This window comes from Penicillium argentinense (assembly GCF_028826775.1).
Source record: "Penicillium argentinense strain IBT 30761 chromosome Unknown utg000010l_segment0_segment0, whole genome shotgun sequence".
NCBI classification, from domain to species: Eukaryota; Fungi; Ascomycota; class Eurotiomycetes; order Eurotiales; family Aspergillaceae; genus Penicillium; species Penicillium argentinense.
Window position 1 is genome coordinate 3,440,084 of NW_026622669.1, and position 22,442 is coordinate 3,462,525.

Here is a 22,442-nt window from a genome sequence, read left to right on the forward strand (position 1 = left end):
AGGTTGTCGGAATTCTGCTGGCGTGGCTTACAGGATTTATTGAGCAGCATGGACAGTTTCCTTTCGCTATTTTAGAGCCAACCTCTAGCATCCACCATACTATATTCGATGAGGAATCACCAATCTGTCATGAGATAGAGACGGAAGTTACGGGTACACCAGAAACATGATAACCATACGCGATAGTCCAAGAAAATTCCCAATTTGTGTTTACAAACGGAAGGTCTTCGCTTCCCCTGAACTTGGCGGACAAATTCAACCGGGATACAAGGACGACGGATGAAGATTCTGTAAATATGAAAATTACTAGATACTTGACCGTGTATTAATACTCTCGGACAACGGCCATTGCAAAGTTATGAAAGAGCTGCGAGACTTGCTTGGAAGCAAAGTGGCGCACGACCAAGTTGAACCCCCGCTCCCACCGACGAAAGCTCTCTGGATCTTTACATCCAGCGTCATATTAAACGGGCAATTTGCCAGAAGGTACAGACTGTTAATTAATAATTGTGAAATTGGATTTCGTGGAGCCGGCTGAAATCGTAGGTTGAGAGGGCTAGTGCTCATGTACTTTTAAACTCTGGCGCATGACGAATGACGAAAAGCATCTGTGGAAGCAATTCGTCGTGATATTGGATCTAGCATCATTCCAAGCTTATACCACCGGGGGGGGGGGGTCTGTGCTGCAACCAACAGGGTTCAAAGCGTAACGTGATACCGGGTTTGGGTGGTTCAAGCTAGCGTTGCCAGCATTAGAGCCGTTCATTCTCACAATGTGGCTAGCATCGAGAGGTGGAGGGTATAAATGCATGCGCCTCGCGCATAAAATCCGATTTTGCTTCTCTTCTTTCTTTTTTGGCCTTTTCCTCTGTTTGAAAAACTCCCTTCTGAGGCGCCCAAGACCCGACGGCACTAGTCATGTCGTCTATGGACGCGGCAGAGAAACTGTATATTCCTGCCCTTGCTCCTAAGGGTGGAGGGGCCGATCGAAGGAGGACTCTGTGTCGAACCTCCCCTTACCCGACGCTCTATTCGTGTCAGGCCCTATTCAGAGGCCAATGAATGCAAAGACACTGGACCAGAAAAGCCGTGAGCAAGCGCACTCAGCCGGCAGGCCACCGATTGGAGAAGTATGGACTTATATACCACACTGGGTCCGTACTAGTTGGCAAAGCTCACAATTCATTCCTGGCGTACGTGACGGGATTCTTTTGCATACCAAAAAAAGCAATGATGCTCACAGAGCCAGCATTTCGTCATAATGGACACTCCCACCATGTCTCCGATATTTCAGTGGCAGGGCCCGGATATAATGAGTACTTCGACCTGCATCAAAGACATTTTCAAGTACATCAAGGGAGAGCTCGGCGTCAATTGAACAGATTGGGTGGAGATTCTTATCACTGGCTTCTCTCGGGACCAGTTCCCCCCCATCCGCTCTGGGAACAGGCTCAAGCTTTCCATGAAGACATCAGTGCGCATTTGTCAGACTGCGATGCTTTGGGGTTCGTTCGTGTAGAGGCGTTCCACCGTAGCCTGGTTTGCGGCACTCCCTATATTCAAGTGGTCATACGTGTTCGCCCGTCACGGTCGAAGCGGCTAAGTGAAGCTGGTCGTGAAAGATTGAAGGCTATTTGAACAGATTCCGATACTAGCATACTTCCCTCGCCTTGTGCGGACACGTATACGGTAGAATTCGAAAACAGTTTACCCCCAGGCACTGACAATTCCTTTCTCGGGCCGTACCTGAAAATACGCTAATTCGTATTAGGTACCGGCGTAAAATACTGTCATTATAAATAGTCCAGTTTAGATTTGGGACTATTGCTTTGCGTGTTATTACGTATTTTACGCGACATGCCTATACACTTGCACTTTCCTGGCCCTCCATACCCTGACACTTTCGTCCTTTGCACCCCTCTATCTGAGGACTGCTCAAATCTTCCACACAATATGGCACCCAGACTCAACCCCTGAGAGTTGATTTTTATCAGTGATATGATCAAAAGCGAGTCGCTAACCCGTTCTCAAATAGCAGAAGCAGCAGAATGCAGCAAGCAGACGGTCGAAAAAAGCCGCAGGAACTTGTGACTGTCTGGACACGTCTATGACCCTCAAATCGTATCGGTCGTAGACGCAGCATAACGCCACCGATGCCAGAAGCACTCTGTGACAATTTGCTGGAAAGGCCGTCGTTGTACCTCGAAGAGATGGTTATCTTCCTGTGGGATGAATCCGAATGCTAGCGACCATCTCCAGCTAGACCTCGCCACGACCCGAGGGTGACCCTGACGACCCGGACCGCGACCAGGACCACGCAGGTTCTAAGGTCGTAAGGTTAGACCCCGAAATGGGGTCAGGATAGGGCCATAAAAGTCGCGAACCTACCCTCAGGATCGTCAAACAAGGCAAACATTGCCAAGTCACGCGGAGCATAATGTCAACTCTGAGAGAGGTAAAATACTGTGGATTCTCCACTGCTCTTGGTTATTCAGCATCCACCCACATTGCAATAGTAATTGTATGGTAATTCTGGTCATTCTCGGAAGAACTGTGATGTAATACGCAGTTTATAGCCCCTGGATCATTTTCAACAGATCGGAACACACAGACACACTCTCGTTAATCCATCTCATGCATCAATTGGCCGTCCCTCGATACTAGATGATACACGTATCCGACATCCTGACACATAAGTTATGTAAATTTTGGCTGTATTTTTGAGTATCTCACTTACAGTATTTATAGGAGTAGTTTCTTAATTTGGCAATTTGGTAGGGTCTGCGAGATAGCTCGGAGCTGGGACCTGGCTTGGAGCTGTGTCGTAGACGCTTCATCCTCTTCATTGTCGCTAATTGGATCAACAGCGAGTTGCTGCTGTGTTCTCTCTTCCTTTGCAGCCTGTATCCCCTGCGCCGAAAGATATTCAGAGAGCATTATTCGCTCCTCTTCATGAATCTCAAACCGTGATGTACACATATACATCATAAGATCTGAGATTGTTTGAGGTTGAAGAGAGCCTTAACGATAATGACAGATATCTCGTGCAGGGTTAAAAAGCCGCTCTACTCCTACACCACTAGCTGGGATAGAGAGCACATCATGAGCAAGCCTCGCCATCGTAGGGAACTTATCTTGATGATCTCTCCACCAGGTCAGAGGCTGGGCATTTGTGACTATATCTCAAAGACAAGTCAGTAATTGCTCAAATAGAGATCAAGGGACACTTACTGCTATCAAGATACCTTGTAAGCTCGTCTGCCTGTGCTGGCTGTAAAATTTGAGACTGCTGCGACTCATCTAGAGCACAAGCTAAATCAAATTCATCCGGTATCGAACTTATAGTCGGAGCGCCCAACCTTTGATGGTCCTCGGCAAAACTCTCAGAGTACTTCTCGAGGAAGGACTCAAGGCTCTGGCGATAGGCTGCTCGGTAGTCGACCCCAGATCCTGGGTCTGGATCCCAGTCGGGAGTCGAGAAGAACTTGAGTTTATCCTGTGGAGAAAGGATTGTGCCAACTGCGTAGAGATGACTGTCAATCTTGTCGGTGTCTCTGTAGTAGGCAGAGAGCTTGAGTTCTGCTGCTTCCAGGGATATAAGTATCACCTGCTTCCAAGCAACCTTCTTCCGTCGAAGCTGGTTAATCGACTTTTCAAGATAATCAAAGAGCTTGTTGTAGACCTTGAAAATCCGATGGATAGTGACATTCTTTGTTTTGCACAAAAGCGTTGTGAATCGGTGAAAAGGCCCAAGAATATAAAGGAGATAAGAAACCTGCCGCCACTGCTCCTGGCTTGAGGAAAAGTGCCCTTGGTCATACTGGGAGCAGAAAGCATCGAAGGCCTGCTGGGGCTTCTTCGCGCGTGCGAGCATTAAGAATGTAGAGTTCCATCGAGTAGTAATGTCCTCGATTGGAATTAGATTTTTCTCTCTTGCCTGCAGGTTGTAGAATGACTCCTGGCGCTGAGGACTTGGATTAATATAAATCGCAAGGTTTAGGACCTAAGAAACTGAGAGTGTGAGATGTACAGGATGATCGTGAACGGGTGAGAAGCAGGTGGTATTGGCTATCTGCTGCTATCTTCTGCTATCTTCTGCTATCTTCTGCTATCTGAGAGAGAGAGAAGAGGAAGGAAGAGAGAGAGTGGGAAGTGAGAGAAGAGGTACAGAGTCAGGTGACCGTGGTGACTAAGTGAGTACCTGATGTATGTACGCTCAGTTATGTAGCGTTTTACGAACGTTATTAAGGTAGCGTAATCGATAAGTAAACGATGCGGAGCATAACAGACAGTAACGAAGTAAATTACAAATTTATGGCCCAACAACTGTTACGGGCCGTTCGAAAGAAACAAATTCATTCGGTGCCTACTTACGAGAATCTCGAAGATGAAGGAGGAAAGAGAAAGAAAGAAAGTCCGCCAGAAAAAGAGGGGTTAAGTCCCCAGCAAACGCGTTGTGCAAACGACCCAATATTATGCCTCAGGCATCCTTCCACGAGACGAGGCTATTCCCAGGGTCATCCGTCACACTGATGGCCTCAAGTCGGCGGGGAAAACGTAAATAGTATTGCTATTTGCTATTATCACTTAACGCTTTGCTTCCCTTGCTTCAGTTGGACAGATATTGCGTACATATTGCATCGGATTTTCACCGCTGCGGTAACCTAATGCAATATTCGAACACATGGAAGCCAAAACAACACATAGATCCCTCCAACTTATAAATGTTATAGAAACAATACGCGAAATCCACACCCATTTAAGAACTTAGCCCGTGGCTATCGTACGCACATGCCTGTCCAGAACATAACGGCATTATCCTCAAGAAGCCTAGGGGAAGGAATCTTGCCTTCAATCTTGGTGTCACACGAAGCTCGTACCAAACTTCATTACACTGACTAAGAAAAGTGCAAACTTGCCAAACTACAGTACGCACGAGATTGTCAAATACACCTATACCTCTACCTTCGGTCAAACTGTTGCAATGACATGCATTATGAACCCATGGAACAAAATTTTCACGCACAGGTGTGAGAAATAAACTTATAGACTGGATACTGCTAGCATCAAGACTAGGCTCTAGCAGAGGCTTGCTGTTGTTGCATCAATGCTGCCGCTCTCTTCAAGTCTTCAACTCCCTTCAAGACACTCTTTGGCAGCCCATCATAGTGGGCTATTTTCATCCACTCACCCAGAGACTTGATGCGGCCAGGATGGATTCTGTCGAGAAGAGCAAAATCTCTTCGTTCAGCACGACCCTCTCCCCAGTACCTCCACCAAACTGAGAAATTCTGGCGCCATGTCATAGTTGATTCATCCTTCACGGCACTTGGACCCGCGGCAAAATTCGCTAGTGCATTTGGAAACGGCTCCGCCATAGGTAGGTACTCTTCAAGAGGTACATACTGGTGAACACCTTTCTTCCCTGTCACCTCAGTGAAGGCCGCCGCTATGTCCGCAAAACTAACTTCATCTGTTGCCACTTTAAGGTCCAGTCCTGCAGACTCCTGTGGATTGTTAAAGAGCCAAAGAGAATAATGCCCAATATCCTCTAGAGCTATGAGAGGTATTTTACCAGATTCTGTGCCGGGAAATTCATTTAGTCAGTCACTGGTAGAGCATATGATAGGTGAGGTAGAGAGACATGCTTGCCGGATTAGCCCAGACAAATGTTCCATCCGATTGCTGGGTAGGGACAAACATGCCATCCCAAAGCATGTTCATGTAAGGGCCAGTAGTGAGCACCGAGCTTTTCATTCCACCCTGCCCTTGAGCTAGAATATATTCTGCCACTCTGCCCTTGGCATCATTATGGCCCCAGTGGTAATTCTCATCCCAGTTGGCATGCTTAAGGGCGAAGTCTGCGCAGGCATAGACATAGTGCTGCACCCCTTGATACCTCGCGATTTCATAAGCTCGACAGCCATAGAACAGCTCATTCTTCTCCCCTATGGTAAAACCATCCGTGTTCACCCATGCACCGTAAACGCCTTTGAAGGCTCTATGCAAATCTTCCTGGCTATCCTGTCTGCCTTCAACCAGGGACACATTAGGGAGTTTCGCGATTTCTTGCGCACGAAGTGACTTTGCATCTCGAGTGAGGACTCGGGCCGAAAATTGTTTGCTCGAGGAGAGTGCTATATGATCAGTCAGGTATAACCCAAACGACAGGAAGAGAAGCTGGTTTAACACGCACCTTTGACGACTGGCAGCCCTTGGGCGCCAGTGCCGCCGATAACTAGGACTTCTCTCATCTTTCTGTGTAGCGTTGATACTTTCTGGAGCATGCGGGTTACAAATTAATTAGAAGAACTGATTAGCACCAGAAAATCGGGCAATATACAGCTATACCTTATATAGGCGTTTTCTCCAAAGGTTGTTCCCGCCGATGATTATTAATCGATTAATGGGGCTTTACTCATAGTATCACTGGCAGTACTTGGTCTCCATAACCTCCGACTCTGTTGAAGTTTGTGATTCTGGTATTGGAACCATCTTTGTCATCTTTACCCGCATCTGTTCTGCCGAAATCGCCAGCTGTACTGCGCCCATTATGGTGTAAGTGGCGAAGGACTTCCTGCGTCTCCGAATGGAGATGAAAGGTTGGTCAACTTGATTATTGATCCAGCCGACTGATGATATCAATTCAACATTATTCCATTGATCCATCTGAGTCCTTGACCCACTGCGTAGGCATCGGCGTTCTTCCCAGGAATTTCTCTTCGGCTCTTATCGGCACGATTATTAATTGTGCCTCTGATTAACGTAATTCCCTGCCGTTCGGAACACCCGCCCGTTCGGAACACCCCATCCAAAAACGCGTCTTTCTAACCACCCACCTAATTCAACCACCTACCATGCCACCAAAACGCGCCGAATCAGCGCAGAAATCGGCTAATCAAGAGGGCAAGATCTTATTAGCCCTTAGAGATATCAAAAATGGCCGTATCAACTCTCTTCGCGCTGCAGCGAAGCTATACGAAATACCACTCACCACACTACACTCACGCGCCACTGGCCAAACCTCACGCGTCGATAAGCGCCCAACAGGCCATAAATTGACCCAATTAGAAGAGGATTCGCTTACTAGATGGATACTCTCTATGGATTCACGTGGAGCAGCGCCTAGGCCGTCTACTGTGCGAGAAATGGCTAATATTCTATTGGCTGCCCGTGGTGACGACCCTCCGGCTACAGTAGGCAAGAATTGGCCATCAAGCTTCGTCAACCGACGAGACGAGCTTCGTTCAACCTTCTCACGACGCTACGATTATAAACGCGCCCAAAACGAAGACCCAAAATCACTACGAACCTGGTTTGCGACCGTCCAACGTGTTATTGATGAGAATGGTATCCAACCGGGGGATATCTATAACTTTGATGAGACCGGCTTCGCTATGGGTCTTATATCTACACAACGGGTAGTTACAAGGGCTGAATATTATGGTCGGCGAGCGCTTTTACAACCGGGTAATCGTGAATGGGTTACTGCGATCGAAGCAGTAAGCGCTGATGGCTATTCGCTACCGCCTTGCGTGATATTCAAAGGCAAAAACTTCATCGCTTCTTGGTTCGACGAACAGCTTCATCTTCCAAAAGACTGGCGTATCGAGGTCTCGCCAAACGGCTGGACAACCGATGAATTTGGCCTTCGTTGGCTACAAAAGCTCTTTATTCCAGCGACTACAGCGCGTGCGAGGGGTGGATATCGGCTATTGATTCTTGACGGCCACGGTAGCCACCTTACACCTCAATTCGACCAAATCTGCGCTGAAAACAATGTGATTCCACTTTGTATGCCTCCACACTCTTCGCATCTCTTACAACCGCTTGACGTTGGCTGTTTTGCTATACTAAAACGCGCATACGCCCGCTTCGTGAGCGATCTAGCTCGTTGGTCATATAACACTATCGACAAATTCGACTTCCTTAATGATTACCCCCAGGCGCGCACCGAGGCCTTTCAACCACATATTATTCAAAGTGCATTCGCAGCTACTGGTCTTGTTCCAATTGACCCAGAACGGGTACTTTCGAAGCTTAATATCTCACTCAAAACACCGTCACCACCGAATAGCCGGCCAACCACCAGCGATAGCCATTTTAGCCCAAAAACACCCAGGACCGTCGTTCAACTAGAAAAATCAGCTTCGTTACTCAAAGATCTATTAAGACAACGGTCAAACAGCCCTCCGAGCCCATTAAAAACGCTGGTAGATCAAATCATCAAGGGCCATTACGAACAGCTTCATTCAACAGCGTTATTATTGCATGAAAACGCTAGACTACGCGTGGGTAATGAGAAAACACGCCAGAAATGCACACGGTCAAATCGGCAAATAGTTCACGAAGGAGGCTTGACAGTTGAAGAGGGTCAACAGCTAGTTACGCAGCTAAATCAGCTAGTTGAAGCTGATCGGGTCGTTTCGCATGAGCAGGCCGATGAGGCTATTCAACTAGCTCAGCCAGCAACCAGGGCTCCACCAAGGTGTAGTGGGTGTAGGGAAATTGGCCATAAGATCAATCAATGTAAAAATCGACAGATATAGCTAAATTGATGCGTTTTGGTTGATAAATTTTTATGCAAAAATTTCTAATGGGGGTAGGTGTTCCGAACGGGCGGGTGTTCCGAACGGCAGGGAATTACGTTAAGTGAACTAATTACTAGCTAGGGTTTATAATTAGCTTTAACTCCAATGCGATCCCCCACATCCGTTCGCTTTTTGTTGGTATCACCAGCTAGGTAATGTGTACACAGTTAAGTGGACAGTGTGTATGCTCCAAAGCAAAAGTCAATTGTGTTGATAGATGTGGATAGATGTTCAGTCTCGTTGGAAAAACACCCCTAGATCCCACACGCCGGCCTTCGGCGGTCACAACACCGAGGCCACAGCCCTGCGCAAGAATGCGTACACCAAGCAAGGGATGTTATCCATCGGTCGCTAGCAGTGGGTCACAGCCAGTTTGTTCTGACAGGAGAATATATCCCGACACTTTTACTCGGAATCCATTGTTACGATGAGCTAAAGAAAGCAGGTACTTTACTAATCGCGTCAAATATGAGTGAGTTGAGCTAATGGTCAGCATCCATATTGTGACGGATGACCCTGGGAATAGCCTCGTCTCGTGGAAGGATGCCTGATGCATAATATTGGGTCGTTTGCACAACGCGTTTGCTGGGGACTTAACCCCTCTTTTTCTGGCGGACTTTCTTTCTTTCTCTTTCCTTCTTCATCTTCGAGATTCTCGTAAGTAGGCACCGAATGAATGTGTTTCTTTCGAACGGCCCGTAACAATCAGTGCAATGGTTAGACTTATTGCGTCTACTTAGTATATGAAATACTGCAAAGCGAGTAATATTGAGATTTGGGCCCTTTGACACATGGTTCTTGTTCACAAAAGGTCTAGTAGACAACCGAGCTTCTAATGCAAAGGAGCTCTTGCAGACACCCCTATTGACACATATGGAATCAGTATCCTGGAAGACCTCATGACAGAGGAGTTTAGCGCGTGAGGCGTGCGGGAAGGATGGACCAAGCCTTCTTTCTGCCATCGTATACTGAACCATTGAATTTCTCCATTTATATGGACCACATGGCTGAACAATTTATTTAGGGAATCGATTGACTACTTGACCAGCTGGCAATAAGGCTTCGCTTGGAAGCTGATCCTGGATGAATATAGAAATCAAGTGGATCCATCAGCGGTTAGCATGACTCACTTAAACCAATTCGATGGAAGTTGAGAAGGCCAAAAAATAAGGTAATTCTCATCTTGGGCTAGCTCTACCCCCTACTCCAAAAGGTGATCTTGCAGGAACTTGACCTGGACTGGAGCATTTTGTTGAAAAAGAGGCCCATCATATGGTTCAAAATGTCCTCCCGGAATTATATGCAATTGCTTCGGTTCCTTCGCTCGGGCGAAGGCATCCAAGGTAATATCAGTAGGGGCGACAAGATCGTTATCGACGACAATCATTAATAGCGGAGTAGGCGAAATGCGCTGGATATAGGCTCCAGGTTCGTATGCTCGGAATGCCTCGAGGCTATTTGATAGTTAGAGCCGCATCCACCCACAACTTACACGGGGTACAAAATATGAACAATACCTCTTGAGCGTTACATCGTTTATCCACCCCAGAGATTCTGCTTGAATGTAGCCGTTATAGCTGTCCTCCGAAGGAAGAACAGAAAATGCGTGAGGGTCCTTGTCCACCACAGGTATCCGACCTGGTTTGTCTCCCTTTGCGCGAGCACGGCGATCTATTTCCAATTTGAGATCGTCAGCAGGATGAAGCCTCTTGTGGTTATAATTTACTCTTTGGGAGGAATGCAAAGCTCACCGTCTGCAAATAACTTGTTCAGTCTTGGAATGAAATCTGCTCTGTGTATACGATGGAAATTGTCCCATCCACTGGTCAGGGGCCTGTTCGGACAAGTGAAAGTTAGAAACACGCATGTTATGCCGGTGATAATAGCCGTAATAAGAGAACTTACACCTGACTGATTACAGCTTTCACCCGACGATCAACGGCACCAACAGTGAGAACATGACCTCCGCTGTATGAACTGCCCCAGATGCCAATTTTGTCGGCATCAACCTCTGGTAGGGACTGCGCGAATGTAATAGCGTCCGAGTAGTCATTTATTTGCAGTGCTGGAATAATTTCTCGTCTCGGTTCGCCATCACTGGCGCCAATACAACGGTTATCATAAGCAAGGCAGGCGATACGCAAATTCGACGTAAAATATTTCGCGAAATTGTTCAAACCCATCTCTTTATGGACTGCAAAGCCGTGCGCCATGACAAGACATGGCAACTTTCCTGTAAAGGAGGTAGGGATGAAGAGCCATCCTCGAAGGGTGAGGTTGTCAAAAGTTCTGAATTCAATATCTCTGAAGGGCATTTTGGAGGTCACTTCGTTTCTGCTGTTTTTTCGTACTCGTATTTGCTTGGGAATGCTACGATGTGAGGAGCGATGAGACGTCCTTTTATATACGCTGTGATTCTCAGAAGTTGGTAAACTGCAGGCTGCGCGCTAAAAAAACGGAACGGGAACCAGGGAAGTACAGAGTGCAGCGTTGAAATAGGGGGTGTACATTAAACATTAGGAGGGATTAGAAATCCTGAGAAAAATCCGACAACCCCTGTTCATCCAGTGTCCAAAGTTTGAGGTGTTAGTGCGATTACTGATCCAGCCGATGCTGAACCATGGTCCCGCTCTATAGCGTAATCCACTGGCGAGCGGTTAACTCCAAAACACATAGTAAATGCGATAAATTACGACTTCATATCCTAACTACCATATCCTATTAGGATATGTTGTTGAATTCAGTTAATCAGAAAGTATTTCAGGTATGTTAGTGGGCTCTTTCGTTTAAAACCCCACTAAGAAATATGTATTTTACAATTAGGGTCAAAATTACTGCGTAGTTTTTTGTCATATTAGAAAAGTAATAACCGAAGATCTGAGAATTAAGAAATTGTTGGTATCACCAGCTAGGTACTGTGTACACAGTTAAGTGGACGGTGTGTATGCTCCAAAGCAAAAGTCAATTGATTCCTGTTGATACATGTAGATGTGTGTCAGGTCCGGTCCAAAATACCCCTGAATCCAATACGCCGATCCTCGGTGGTCCCAACACCGGCGCCGCAGCTTGGCGCAGGGTCACGCAGCAAAGGAATGTGATCTACCAGTCGCCAGCGGTAAATTGCCGCTTGCTTGTTCTGACAAAAAGGATATGTCCCGACAGAAATATTGATTCTGAGAGCTAGAAAGTCTCTGACAAATTTTGAGATCAAGATAACTCATGGTTGTTGAGACATAAAGTTGTCAACTGTCTCGTTTACTATAGCGTTTACTATAGCATTTTGGAGTTTACCGCTCGCCCGTGTTGACCGGTCGCCTTTGGATTACGCTACACTTTATTGGTGACCTCTCGCAGTCAAGAAGGGAACAGAAAACGTGCACAATTTTGCCGTACCGGGTCACCTGTCGCTGCGGTCTTATGCGTAAACGCATTAGACTGTAGCGTCAGAGAAGGCCCGTCCGCGCTCCCTCGTAGGGAGGCAATGTGTCTGTATATTGCAATGCTGGTTTCTATATACAGAGGGGAGGTGGGAGGGACAAAATCGAGTCTTGACTGCGTGAGAGACGACAAGCTACCACCAGAGGCAAGCAACTGACTCTTCAGAGGCAGTTGTAGGAGGAAGGAGCCCTCCGTAATGTCGGTGTAGATGTCACGTGAGACAGCGTGGGCAACGTGAGGCATCTCCAATAAAACGTCTCCCTTTATCTCATTATTTGCCTCCCTAACGTAGTCAGGAAACAAGTCAGGGCCATGAAACCCCACAGTCAATGCGGCACACCATATTCTGATATTTGTACAATTATAGGGACCCCGTCGTTCCTGTCTCCTTGTGTGAAAATTAGTATGTGGGCTAGTCTGACCCTGCCCACATATTCAATTCACATACGGAACATGTTAACTAAACATTGGAAATACTTTAACCGTCACAGAGCCGCGGTTAACGAGACCGCGGTATATCCTCATTTTCTGATTACATTTCTTCGCACAGCCACTTCGCCATCCGGAAAGTTAGTGTTTTGTAATTTCGGGATGTTTAGTTATCATAAAAGGCGAAAAGGTTGAGTAGCGCGCTGGGGATGTTTCGTGCCTATGGTGAAGGCTTGTTGAGCAGCGAACGGCAAGACCACCGAGTTAGGGCGGGATAATGAAACTTCTGCCGGTGGGACGCGCATCACTGTATTTATGAATGCTCACGCGCCGGCTTATTTCAAACTTGCATATTTGCTCAGAATTTGATCTTGTTCTTTCATGCCCTCCGTCGGCTTCCGAGCGGCTACCAAACACTCTCAACATGCCCCTTTGGCTCATTTTCCACCCCCCGGGGACTTTTGAGGACGTTATCTCTAAGCAAGCTTTGACCAAAGATATAACGAAAATATACACCGGAATCGGTCTTCCGCCCTTTTATGTGGTCGTCAACTTTATTAAGCTCTCAACTGAAGATGTTTGGGTTGGCGGTGAAAGGAAATCGGAGAAGCCATTCATTCGAATCGTTGCCGAACACATTGCTGTTCGGCTTGAGAACGAGGACATCGTTTATAAGCGCACAGCGGACGCATTTGACAAGGCCTTGAAGCCGCACGTTGCCGACAAGGGTTACGAATGGGAATTCCATATCGATGAGACTGAGAGGAGACTATGGCGGGTCAATGGATTGATTCCCCCTCCGTTTGGGAGTGACGTGGAGCAGCTGTGGGCAAAGGAAAACAAACCGAGTGTATGGGACGGCGCCTACTGAGTTCTCAAATCGGCCCAGGGCGTGGTCGTTAAGGTGCTGAAGAATTGCCCACTATGAATGACTTGTCACGCTTATTATACGGCTGCTTCATAGGTTCCCCATGAATCTCTGCTTTGTATTCTGTTGTTAGACATAGCACCTCTTGTCATGGCGCCAGTCGTAGATGACGGGTTGTGCCTGTCCTGGCTGCTCAATTTGGCCGACATTTTGTTGTGATGAGGGATAGGATCTAGGAGGAGCGATGTGTGCATGCCAGCAATTGAGTGATATTAAAGATTGAAGATATCTAAAGTAACCCCTGAATGGAAGCGTGCTTTACACGCTTCCCAATTGTCCGCGTTACCATATAAGGCTTAGTGCGTCTCAGGGGGGATGGCAAGATAGCCATCGGAGCCTCAGCGGCATTGAAGACTGCTGAAATTCAACACATTTCTCAACACCCAATCTCAATCGTGATGCTGAAAACCAATATATATCTTATCTTGCATATGTACTCGTTAGTTAACTTGATTATATATTTGTTGAGGTTCCAGGATAAGGCACCGAATTGATGCCTCGTTCCCAACCTCTGTCGGCATGCCTACCCAGGGAAACCGGAGGCACTGAGTTTAGTATGCGTTTCAACGTTCGGGAGATCTTCATCGAAGAACCCCGATCGAGATCGATTATGAGGGATTTACTACTGTGAGGAGCTTGCCGCCCGTTCAGGGATAAATACACCCAGAATCGCATGTAGACAGTTTAATACAACACAAGTTCAAGTTCCGTCAATTTCATTAAGGTCGATTTGTCTAGCAGGCCCTCATTCTACATTCAGTGCTTCGTCGTAGCCAATCTCAACAATATTAACCCTCTTATCCTTTTCCAGGCTTATTCCTAAAATTTACATATCTTAACTCTGAAGTAGAAGTCATCTCCGCAGTCAGAACTCCCCGCGGCTGCCGCATGCCACCCTCCATGAAAAGATATTTCTCGATACGCCGGGTGTTTTCGTATTACCTCTCTACTATTTGTAGAACTGCTACTGATGTTCCCTAAACTATTGACATTTCGCTTACTATTTCTTCAATGAAGTAGCCCTTCTTTAGCCCTGTTCTGAACTTTGACATGCTAGCTTATAATAATAATCCCCAGACCAGACGCTGCTGTACTCATTATGATATACACGTATTCTATAACTTGAACAAGCCATTAACTCTAACTGAAAACTTCTCGTGAGCTTTCCGAGACTACTAGAAATTTGAATAGAACTGGAGAAACAAGTAAGCATGCAGATATTACCAGCCCCATCCGAGTGGCGAGATCAACCCTAAAATACCCAGTACTAAACTTTAGTTAACTTGAGAGAGTACTATAACAGGATATTTCTCATTTAGCCAACATAAGGGACCGACCCTCAAGGCATCAGTTTGAGGATTTCTTTTCAGCTTCCATTAACCGTGCAACAGTGTTCTTGCAGCTGTTGCTCAAAATGAACTCGTTCCATATATGCGGATAGCGCTTCTTCATGGCATCCTCGACCTTGTCCGCATCTTTCCATTTTTTTACTTCTTCTTCAAATGCGTGGATATACTCCTTTGTCAAGTCGATTAGATACGGCCCATCCAACTGAGATACCCTCTTATGACCAGTGACCACGATGCTCGGCTCCAGCGCTGCAATTTGATCTAATGCATCAAGCCAAAGCTTTCGTTTTTCGGGAGTATTGGCTTCACCGAGATGTTTGAAGCATTCCCTATAAACAATGTCGCCAGAGACCACAAGATCAAGGCTAGGCACATGTAGGAAAGAGGGATTTTCGGTGTCCGAGAAAACGACATCAATACAAAAGAGGCTATGGCCGTCAATAGAAAACTCGCCATTCGCCGGAAGGGCTTCAGGCAAACACTGGCCTTCCGGTAACTGGCCGGGGAACATCGCTTTCCAGATAGCAAGATTGTCTTCTGCCAGCGCTTCCTTGATTCCTTCGACCACAAAAGAGGTTGCGACAGATTTGGCTTCCGGAAAGTCCTTGAGGAAGATTGCCGAAGAAATGATCCCCATGTGCGTGGGTGGTGTAAATGTACTTTAGTTTCTTTCCAGGTGCTGTCCTTGTCACCCATTGCGACAACCCTTTAGTCAGTTCCGCGGTGGTCGGGGTATCGACAAGGACTACCGAGGTTGGGCCCTGAAGCAGGGTGCAACAGATCGAGGACCACAGTTGTTTGACAGGCTCTTCGTAGCCAGTCTCTGCGGGGATGGCTGGAGCACAGTACGCATCCACTTGAAGGAAACTTGACATAATGATGGTTATAGTGGCTCATCTCTCGTCGATGATTCTAATTTTTAGTGGTAAATAGCATATCAACAGGCGCCTTAAGGAGGTCTGAACGATCTTGGGGTGGGAGCGGATGGCTAATGTATAATTGCCGAAGCTTTGGTGCAAAACGAAATCATCCTTTACCCACACCATCCGCTATCGATGACGGCCGGAATCAGAAAGGAGTTATTATTTTTTTCCCACTGGCGGAGGGATTAGTGATCATTTTTAACGGCTCTGATATTCCCCGCACTTGCGGAGAAGGAGTAATAAACAGGATCGAGGTCAACCTTTTTTCGCGACCTTGGATTACCAAGACGATATTCGAATGTCTTCCAAAGGAAGCTGAATTTCCGTCCAAAATGGGCGCAACGTTGTTAGGGTGTGTTTCCTTTACCCCGGAGGAAGTGATATATCATTGGGCTCGGGTTCCTAATTGAAACAGAAGCACCGGGGTGAGCCCCCATTATGGGCAGGCACATACATAAATACTGGGGTAAGCCTCCCCCCTACGAGCAGGTAGAGGAATACAAATCATCGTTATTTTACTGGTTTTTCAAATCGTCTTATTACACTTTGAACACGGCTAGCGTTGGCACTGGCTCTCAAACCTGCGAAGGATTTGTGGAAAACAGCGGTGTCCGAATCCATTATCGTGCGGCAGGTCAGGGGCCGCTACTGCTGCTCCTTCACGGCTTCCCTGACAATGGAGAGACGTTCAAGGCCCAGATGGCGGAATTTTCAAAGAAATATACGGTCGTATGTCCAACCTTGTGCGGATTCCCCTCGAGCGACGTGCTAGATGACGTGGATGCATACGATTTGTCGCATGTCGTCGGCGATATGGTTACAATTATCGGCCATTTCAAGGCTCAAAAAGTTATTAACGGTGGCCATGATTTTGGCGGAGCAGCAATACAGATGTTGGCGATGATGGCACTAGACCGTATTGCGGGATTGATCCTCATCAACAAGCCTATTGTGCCAAGGCTCTATGATCTAGTGAATTTTGATGAAGGGCAGCAGAAAATGCCCGAGTATACGATCAAGTTCATGGAGTATCAACCAGGAAATGAAAAGAATAAGGCGGATGTTGTGAAATTTATACGGGATCCTGCACGTCGGCAAGCAGTACAGGAGTATATGCGTACCTCTCCGGTGCACGGCATGTTCGCCTACTACAAAAAGAACTACCCCGGGCCGCCCTATGGTCAGAAGGTCGATACCTCCCATATGCGTTTCCAAGTTCCGACACTTATAATCTGGGGCGTGGAAGACGAATACTTCTCTCCTAAATTCCTTGAGAAAATCCCGCAGTTTTTCCTTGCAGCTACCCGGCTGAATACGTTGCCTGGAGGTGGCCATTGGCCATTTCAAGAACAGACGGAGAAAGTCAACCAAGAGATCTGGTCTTGGCTGGATGGCTTAAAGCAGGCTTGAAACACCAGCTTTTCGCCTTGGGCCACGGCGGAGTTGTGATTATATGGGGCTGCTGCAGATCAGGGAAAAGTCGGACCATCGGGAAAATTCCCAGGGCGTTTATAGGAAGAAACAAGTTGGCTAGGAATCAAATTGTTCATATCGATATATATTGTAGTGGGGAATTGCCAGTCGACCTTGAGTTTCCCAAAGAGGAAATTCTGTCTTTGTGCCCGACTATTGTGGCATCCTGCCTGAGTGCAATCATAAGGTTGATCTTGAGGATAGTACTAGAATTAGTTCCTACACACATCCGACGATATGAAGAGTTATTGAAAACCTGCTCGATATCTACCATCAACCCATCGCAGCCATTACCACCGCAGTCTCCCTACTTCTGTTTGGTGGTTGGTTTGTCTTGCTTGCGTCGATAGGCCAGTACGACTGGCTGCCACTGCGCGTTCCTCCCTCTTCAATATGTAGCCCCATTTCCTGTCTCAAAAGTCCCGTCAGTCTAAGTCTGCTTTTTACGTAGAACCGGAACAGTTACCACGCCATACCACACATGCATGCACTGTCAATCTTCCTAAACTACTGGTTTGTGTAAATCGCTAAAGCCGTTTTGATTTTATGTAGCGGGGCCACGAAATGTTTACAAAAAGCCTAGAGATGGGAAGGAGTGGAACAAGCAAAACAACCGCAGAGGTAGCGGGCTAAACAGTGGTAGAACAGGAGCGTGCGGGAGAAGGCTATATAGCAGGGCTATATAGTGAGAAGCGGGTGTGAACCATTCTAGTTTGTTTATTATAGGACCAAGTCAATCAGGAAGCTACCTGCATTAAGCACTACTAAGAAAAAAAAATAATGGACGGAAAAAGCCTATCGAAGGGCGAAATATAGCAGCGACTTGCATTTTTCCGTTCTCATGAAATGTAGTGCTATTTACTCGCCAACATCTTGGTGTGCCTCAGCTGGCCGAGGGTACTTCGCCGGACATGTAGGCTCCAGCACAGCCCCAGCCCAGGACCATCGGATTGAATCGGTCAGGGTGCCTTTCTAGCATTGCAGAGTACAATTCAGTCGTACTCTTGGGCTTTTTTTCCAGCAGATCGATAAAGTCCTGGATATATTTCTTCGTTGATCCCAGATGCCAAACGCCATCCATCTCATCCGCGTTTCGATGTCCAGGTACCACATATGCTGGATGGAGAGCCTCAACCCTCTCTACTGCTCTGATCCATTCCTTCCGCTTCTCCGGAGAATTGGCTTCGAAAAGCATCTGATGAACATTGCCGTACACAACATCTCCACAGACGGCAAGTCTCAGGTCTGGAACCCACAGGATTGTTGAATCAAACGTGTCGGAATGCCCGCATTCGATTGCCTCGAAGATCCATTGGTCTCCCAATACAAATTTATTATCCTTTGGAAGCGGTTTCGGCAACTGCTGTGGAGTGTAAAGTTGATTACCAGGGAAAAAGGCAACCCAGGTCGAGGAGAAATATGGTTCGGAGATCTGCTGCTCGATATGCCGGACAGTGCCTTCGGTTGCCACCGGCTGTGCTTCTGGAAAGCGCTGCAGCAGCTGAGGGAGGCCTAGGAAGTGGTCTGCATGCCCGTGCGTGATGTAGATGTAGGACAGCTTTCGTCCCGGTGCAGTTGTCTCGATCCACTTGATCAAGTCCTTGTTTTGATCGATTGTGATCCCTGTATCAATGAGAACGGCTTCGTTTGTTGAGAAAACCAGAGTGCAGGTTTCTGGAGACCATGTCGTATTCTGCTGATGCGACAGGTGGTCAACACAAGGGACCGGAGGGACAGTATAAACAGCTACCCTTAGCCCTGACATCTCGGAAATATGTTATTTAGAGGTGCGAAATAGAGAGCTGAAAAAATGGCCTTAACGAGGCTCAGCATACGACAAGGACCGGACGGTTTTAAAAAGATAATCTTAACCTTCCGAACCTTCTGTCTCCTTAAGAATCCTACGTATATAGATTGGCCCTCGGTTTCGGCCTTGATCACTCATCGAGAACCATGGTTATAAGCTATACATGAGGTATTTCTCGAGTGGTTCAAATAATCTATTCCGATTCCGCAGAGGTATGCACCGCCCGCTGCGGTGGAACCTGTAGGGCTGGACGACATTTCCAGATCATTATTTGACATTACCCCACATATACGTCACGCGCCTTCATAACCGTAACGGCGGGGTAGGGTTGGAAATAGATCACTAATCATAAACAGCCGAAAATTGATGTCTGAGCAATCTGGGGCAGCATAGGCTAATAATCCTGTAGGGCGAACGAAATCCAGGATGACATAAACAGAACTAATCTTGGATGAATAGGTTGATTGATTGAACAGAAGTAACTGACAAACTGAGGGGGTGGTCAAATACCACTAGGACACTTCGGGAAAGGCTTATTCATCGTTCGCCCTAGTTAACGTAATCCACTAGCGAGTGAGACACACGGGCCCGTGAGACAGAAAACCAGCTACTATAATTTCAACCCAATTTATTAAACCAGAAACGCCATTGATTTCAAATTTCTATCTATTAGACCTATCAGGGCATTGCGTTCTTTTATGCCCTATTTGATGACAGTCGCTGCATCGCGGGGGTGCGCGTGTAATTGGCTGGGAAGCTGACGCAGCTGGTTCCGCGGGGGCAGTATTAGGAGCTTCATGAGCCTGGTTCATCGACTCCCTGGCTTCTTGGCCCGTAAATCTCTCCGTATGAGCTACGCGCTTAGTCGTTCTGTTGCGTTTTCGCTTTTGTGTCCCGTTTTCAGCCCGTAAATCGCGGACTTCCTTTAGAAGGATTGCATTAGAATGCAACGATTGCTGATAGCCCTTGAGGAGCTGATCAATAGCTTTATTCGTAGGCGTCGGAGGGCTTTGCGAACGTTTCTTAAGCAGTGCCTTGATTGAAGAGCCCTGTCGATTCAATTGTTTGAGATTTGCCGGCGTTTTAGGGCTCCACGCGCTCGATTGGCTCCCTGGTCGACTACCTGAGGGGGTAGGTGTCTGAAGTTGAACATCAAGCTTTGAAATGACCTGATCGGGATCATATGGTACTAAACCAGCTGCGACGAATGCATTTTGAATAGTCTCTGGTTTAAAGGCCTCTTTGCGAGCTTGTGGGAATGCTGCAAGGAAATCACTTGTCGATATGGTTGACCCCCAACCGTGCTTTGCGCTCAATCAAGCTCCCATACGCGCGCTTTAGGGGGCAAAACAGCCTATATCCAAAGGCTGTAGTAGATGAGACGAATGCGGAGGCATGCAGATTGGAATAATATCATTTTGCTCGCACAATCGATCAAAACGGGGGGTCAAATGACTGCCATGGCCATCGAGAACTAGTAGTCGATATTTACCCCTAGTACGACTAGTAGTCGCAGGGATAAATAGCTTTTCTAGCCATCGAAGCCCAATTTCGTCTGTAGTCCAGCCATTCTCACTGATTTCGATTCTCCAATTGTCGGGTAGGTCATCAAACCATGCATATTGTTGGTACTTTGACGATTTGAAGATAATGCATGGTGGGAGTATAAAGCCCGTTGAATTCACACATTCAATCGATGTGACCCATTCGCGATTCCCTGGCTGTAGAACTGACCTCCGACCATAGTATTCAGCTCTTGTAATGACTTTCGCAGTGGCTATAAGCCCCATTGCGAAGCCAGTTTCATCAAAATTGTAGATATCCTCAGGTTGGATACCATTCTCATCGATCGTGCGTCGTACAAGGTCGAACCATGGTTTAATAACCCTTGGATCTTCGCATTTTGCCCTCTCATAATTATATCGACGAGAATACCGCGATTTGAGCTCATCATAGCGCTCTGTATATCTGTAAACCCAATTGACTCCAACAGTCTGACTACCACGCTCTGCTAGTAGAATATTGGCCATATCCCTTACCATACAAGGCCGGGGAGCTGATCCACGTGTATCCATAGAGAGTATCCACCGTAGGAGCGATTCCTCTTCAGTTGGAGTCAATTTATAATTGCTGGCGCGGGTTTCCGACCGATGAAGTTTGCCATTGTATCGGCGATGGAGAGTTGCGGTAGGTACTTGAAATCGGCGCGCAGCTTCGCGAATTGATCGAAATTCTTCGTTCTGAAAGGCTTGTATTGCGAGCTGGATCCTACCTTCTTGGTTGATAGAATTTTGAGGAATTTGACTGCGAATTGGGGGCATAGTGGGTAGTTGAAATGAGGAGGTTGACGCGCTGGGGCGCGACCGCGGTTTCTGTCTCACGCGCCCGTGTGTCTCACTTGCTAGTGGATTACGTTAACTAACTAACGTAATCCACAAGCGAGTCGATCACACAAGCGAGTCGATCAGCCAACGCGGTCGCGTCCCCCATTTAATCTTCCACTACCTTCAACCACCCACTATGCCACCAATTCGCTCTCAAAATGCCCAAAAACGTGTCGAGCAGGAAGGTAGGATCCTCTTAGCTCTTAAAGCCATCAAAAACCATGAAGTCTCTTCTATTCGTGAAGCTACGCGCCGTTTTGATGTGCCCTTTGGCACGTTATATAGCCGGCTTCGCGGTCAGCAATACCGACAAGAATCACGCGCAAATGGTCATAAATTGACCCAGTTCGAAGAAGAATCGCTTATTGAATGGATACTATCTATGGATCTACGTGGAAATCCTCCCCGGCCAAGCCTGGCTAAAGATATGGCCAACTTACTACTCGCAAGCCGTGGACCTACACCTCCTCCGACCGTTGGCATTAATTGGGTCCCAAACTTCGTCAAACGTCATGCAGACACGATCGCGAGTCGCTTTAGTCGTCGATACGACTACCAAAGGGCACAATGCGAAGACCCAGCTGTCATTGGCGAGTGGTTCGACTCTGTACAGCGAGTTATAGCCAAGTACGGCATCGCCAACGAGGATATCTTCAATTTTGATGAGACTGGCTTCGCAATGGGCCTAACTGCGACCGCTAAAGTGATCACTCGTGCCGAATATTATGGGAAACGATCGATGCTACAACCTGGGAATCGTGAGTGGGTGACTGCTGTGGAATCAATCAACGCCGCTGGTTGGCACCTTCCACCGTATATCATCTTTAAGGGCAAAGTCTTCATCGAATCGTGGTTTGATGACCTTCCGGATGGCTGGAAAATCGACAAAAGCGCAAATGGATGGACTACTGACGATATTGGCCTTAACTGGCTTAAGAATCACTTTATTCCATACACTAAAGGCCGCTCGAAAGGCAAATATCGACTACTAGTCCTTGATGGACACGGCAGTCATTTAACGGCTCAATTCGATCAAATCTGCACGGAACACGATATTATACCAATTTGCATGCCAGCGCATTCTTCGCATTTACTCCAGCCACTTGACGTGGCTTGCTTT

At 47.0% G+C, this 22,442-nt stretch overlaps 6 protein-coding genes across 6 annotated transcripts; 2 read left to right on the forward strand and 4 right to left on the reverse strand.

The window, feature by feature from the left end:
• Positions 1-5,607: 5,607 nt before the first annotated feature.
• On the reverse strand, positions 5,608-6,254 carry N7532_010972 (uncharacterized protein; the record flags this gene model as incomplete). The annotated part of the gene is made up of 2 exons (XM_056623463.1): positions 5,608-6,137; positions 6,197-6,254. 2 exons carry the CDS (start codon positions 6,252-6,254, stop codon positions 5,608-5,610), a joined length of 588 nt encoding a protein of 195 aa, XP_056470879.1.
• Positions 6,255-9,792: 3,538 nt separating this feature from the next.
• N7532_010973 (alpha/beta hydrolase) lies at positions 9,793-10,906 on the reverse strand (the record flags this gene model as incomplete). Its single annotated transcript, XM_056623464.1, has 4 exons — positions 9,793-10,045; positions 10,109-10,262; positions 10,343-10,425; positions 10,497-10,906. The coding sequence occupies 4 exons, from the start codon at positions 10,904-10,906 to the stop codon at positions 9,793-9,795; spliced, it is 900 nt and encodes a 299-aa protein (XP_056470880.1).
• A 1,976-nt stretch (positions 10,907-12,882) lies between these two features.
• On the forward strand, positions 12,883-13,329 carry N7532_010974 (tautomerase family protein; the record flags this gene model as incomplete). Its single annotated transcript, XM_056623465.1, has 1 exon — positions 12,883-13,329. The coding sequence occupies one exon, from the start codon at positions 12,883-12,885 to the stop codon at positions 13,327-13,329; it is 447 nt and encodes a 148-aa protein (XP_056470881.1).
• A 1,404-nt stretch (positions 13,330-14,733) lies between these two features.
• Positions 14,734-15,610, reverse strand: N7532_010975 (uncharacterized protein; the record flags this gene model as incomplete). Its single annotated transcript, XM_056623466.1, has 2 exons — positions 14,734-15,394; positions 15,441-15,610. 2 exons carry the CDS (start codon positions 15,608-15,610, stop codon positions 14,734-14,736), a joined length of 831 nt encoding a protein of 276 aa, XP_056470882.1.
• A 380-nt stretch (positions 15,611-15,990) lies between these two features.
• Positions 15,991-17,530, forward strand: N7532_010976 (alpha/beta fold hydrolase; the record flags this gene model as incomplete). The annotated part of the gene is made up of 3 exons (XM_056623467.1): positions 15,991-16,010; positions 16,219-17,037; positions 17,482-17,530. The coding sequence occupies 3 exons, from the start codon at positions 15,991-15,993 to the stop codon at positions 17,528-17,530; spliced, it is 888 nt and encodes a 295-aa protein (XP_056470883.1).
• A 484-nt stretch (positions 17,531-18,014) lies between these two features.
• Positions 18,015-18,896, reverse strand: N7532_010977 (MBL fold metallo-hydrolase; the record flags this gene model as incomplete). The annotated part of the gene is made up of 1 exon (XM_056623468.1): positions 18,015-18,896. The coding sequence occupies one exon, from the start codon at positions 18,894-18,896 to the stop codon at positions 18,015-18,017; it is 882 nt and encodes a 293-aa protein (XP_056470884.1).
• Between the last annotated feature and the right edge of the window lie 3,546 nt (positions 18,897-22,442).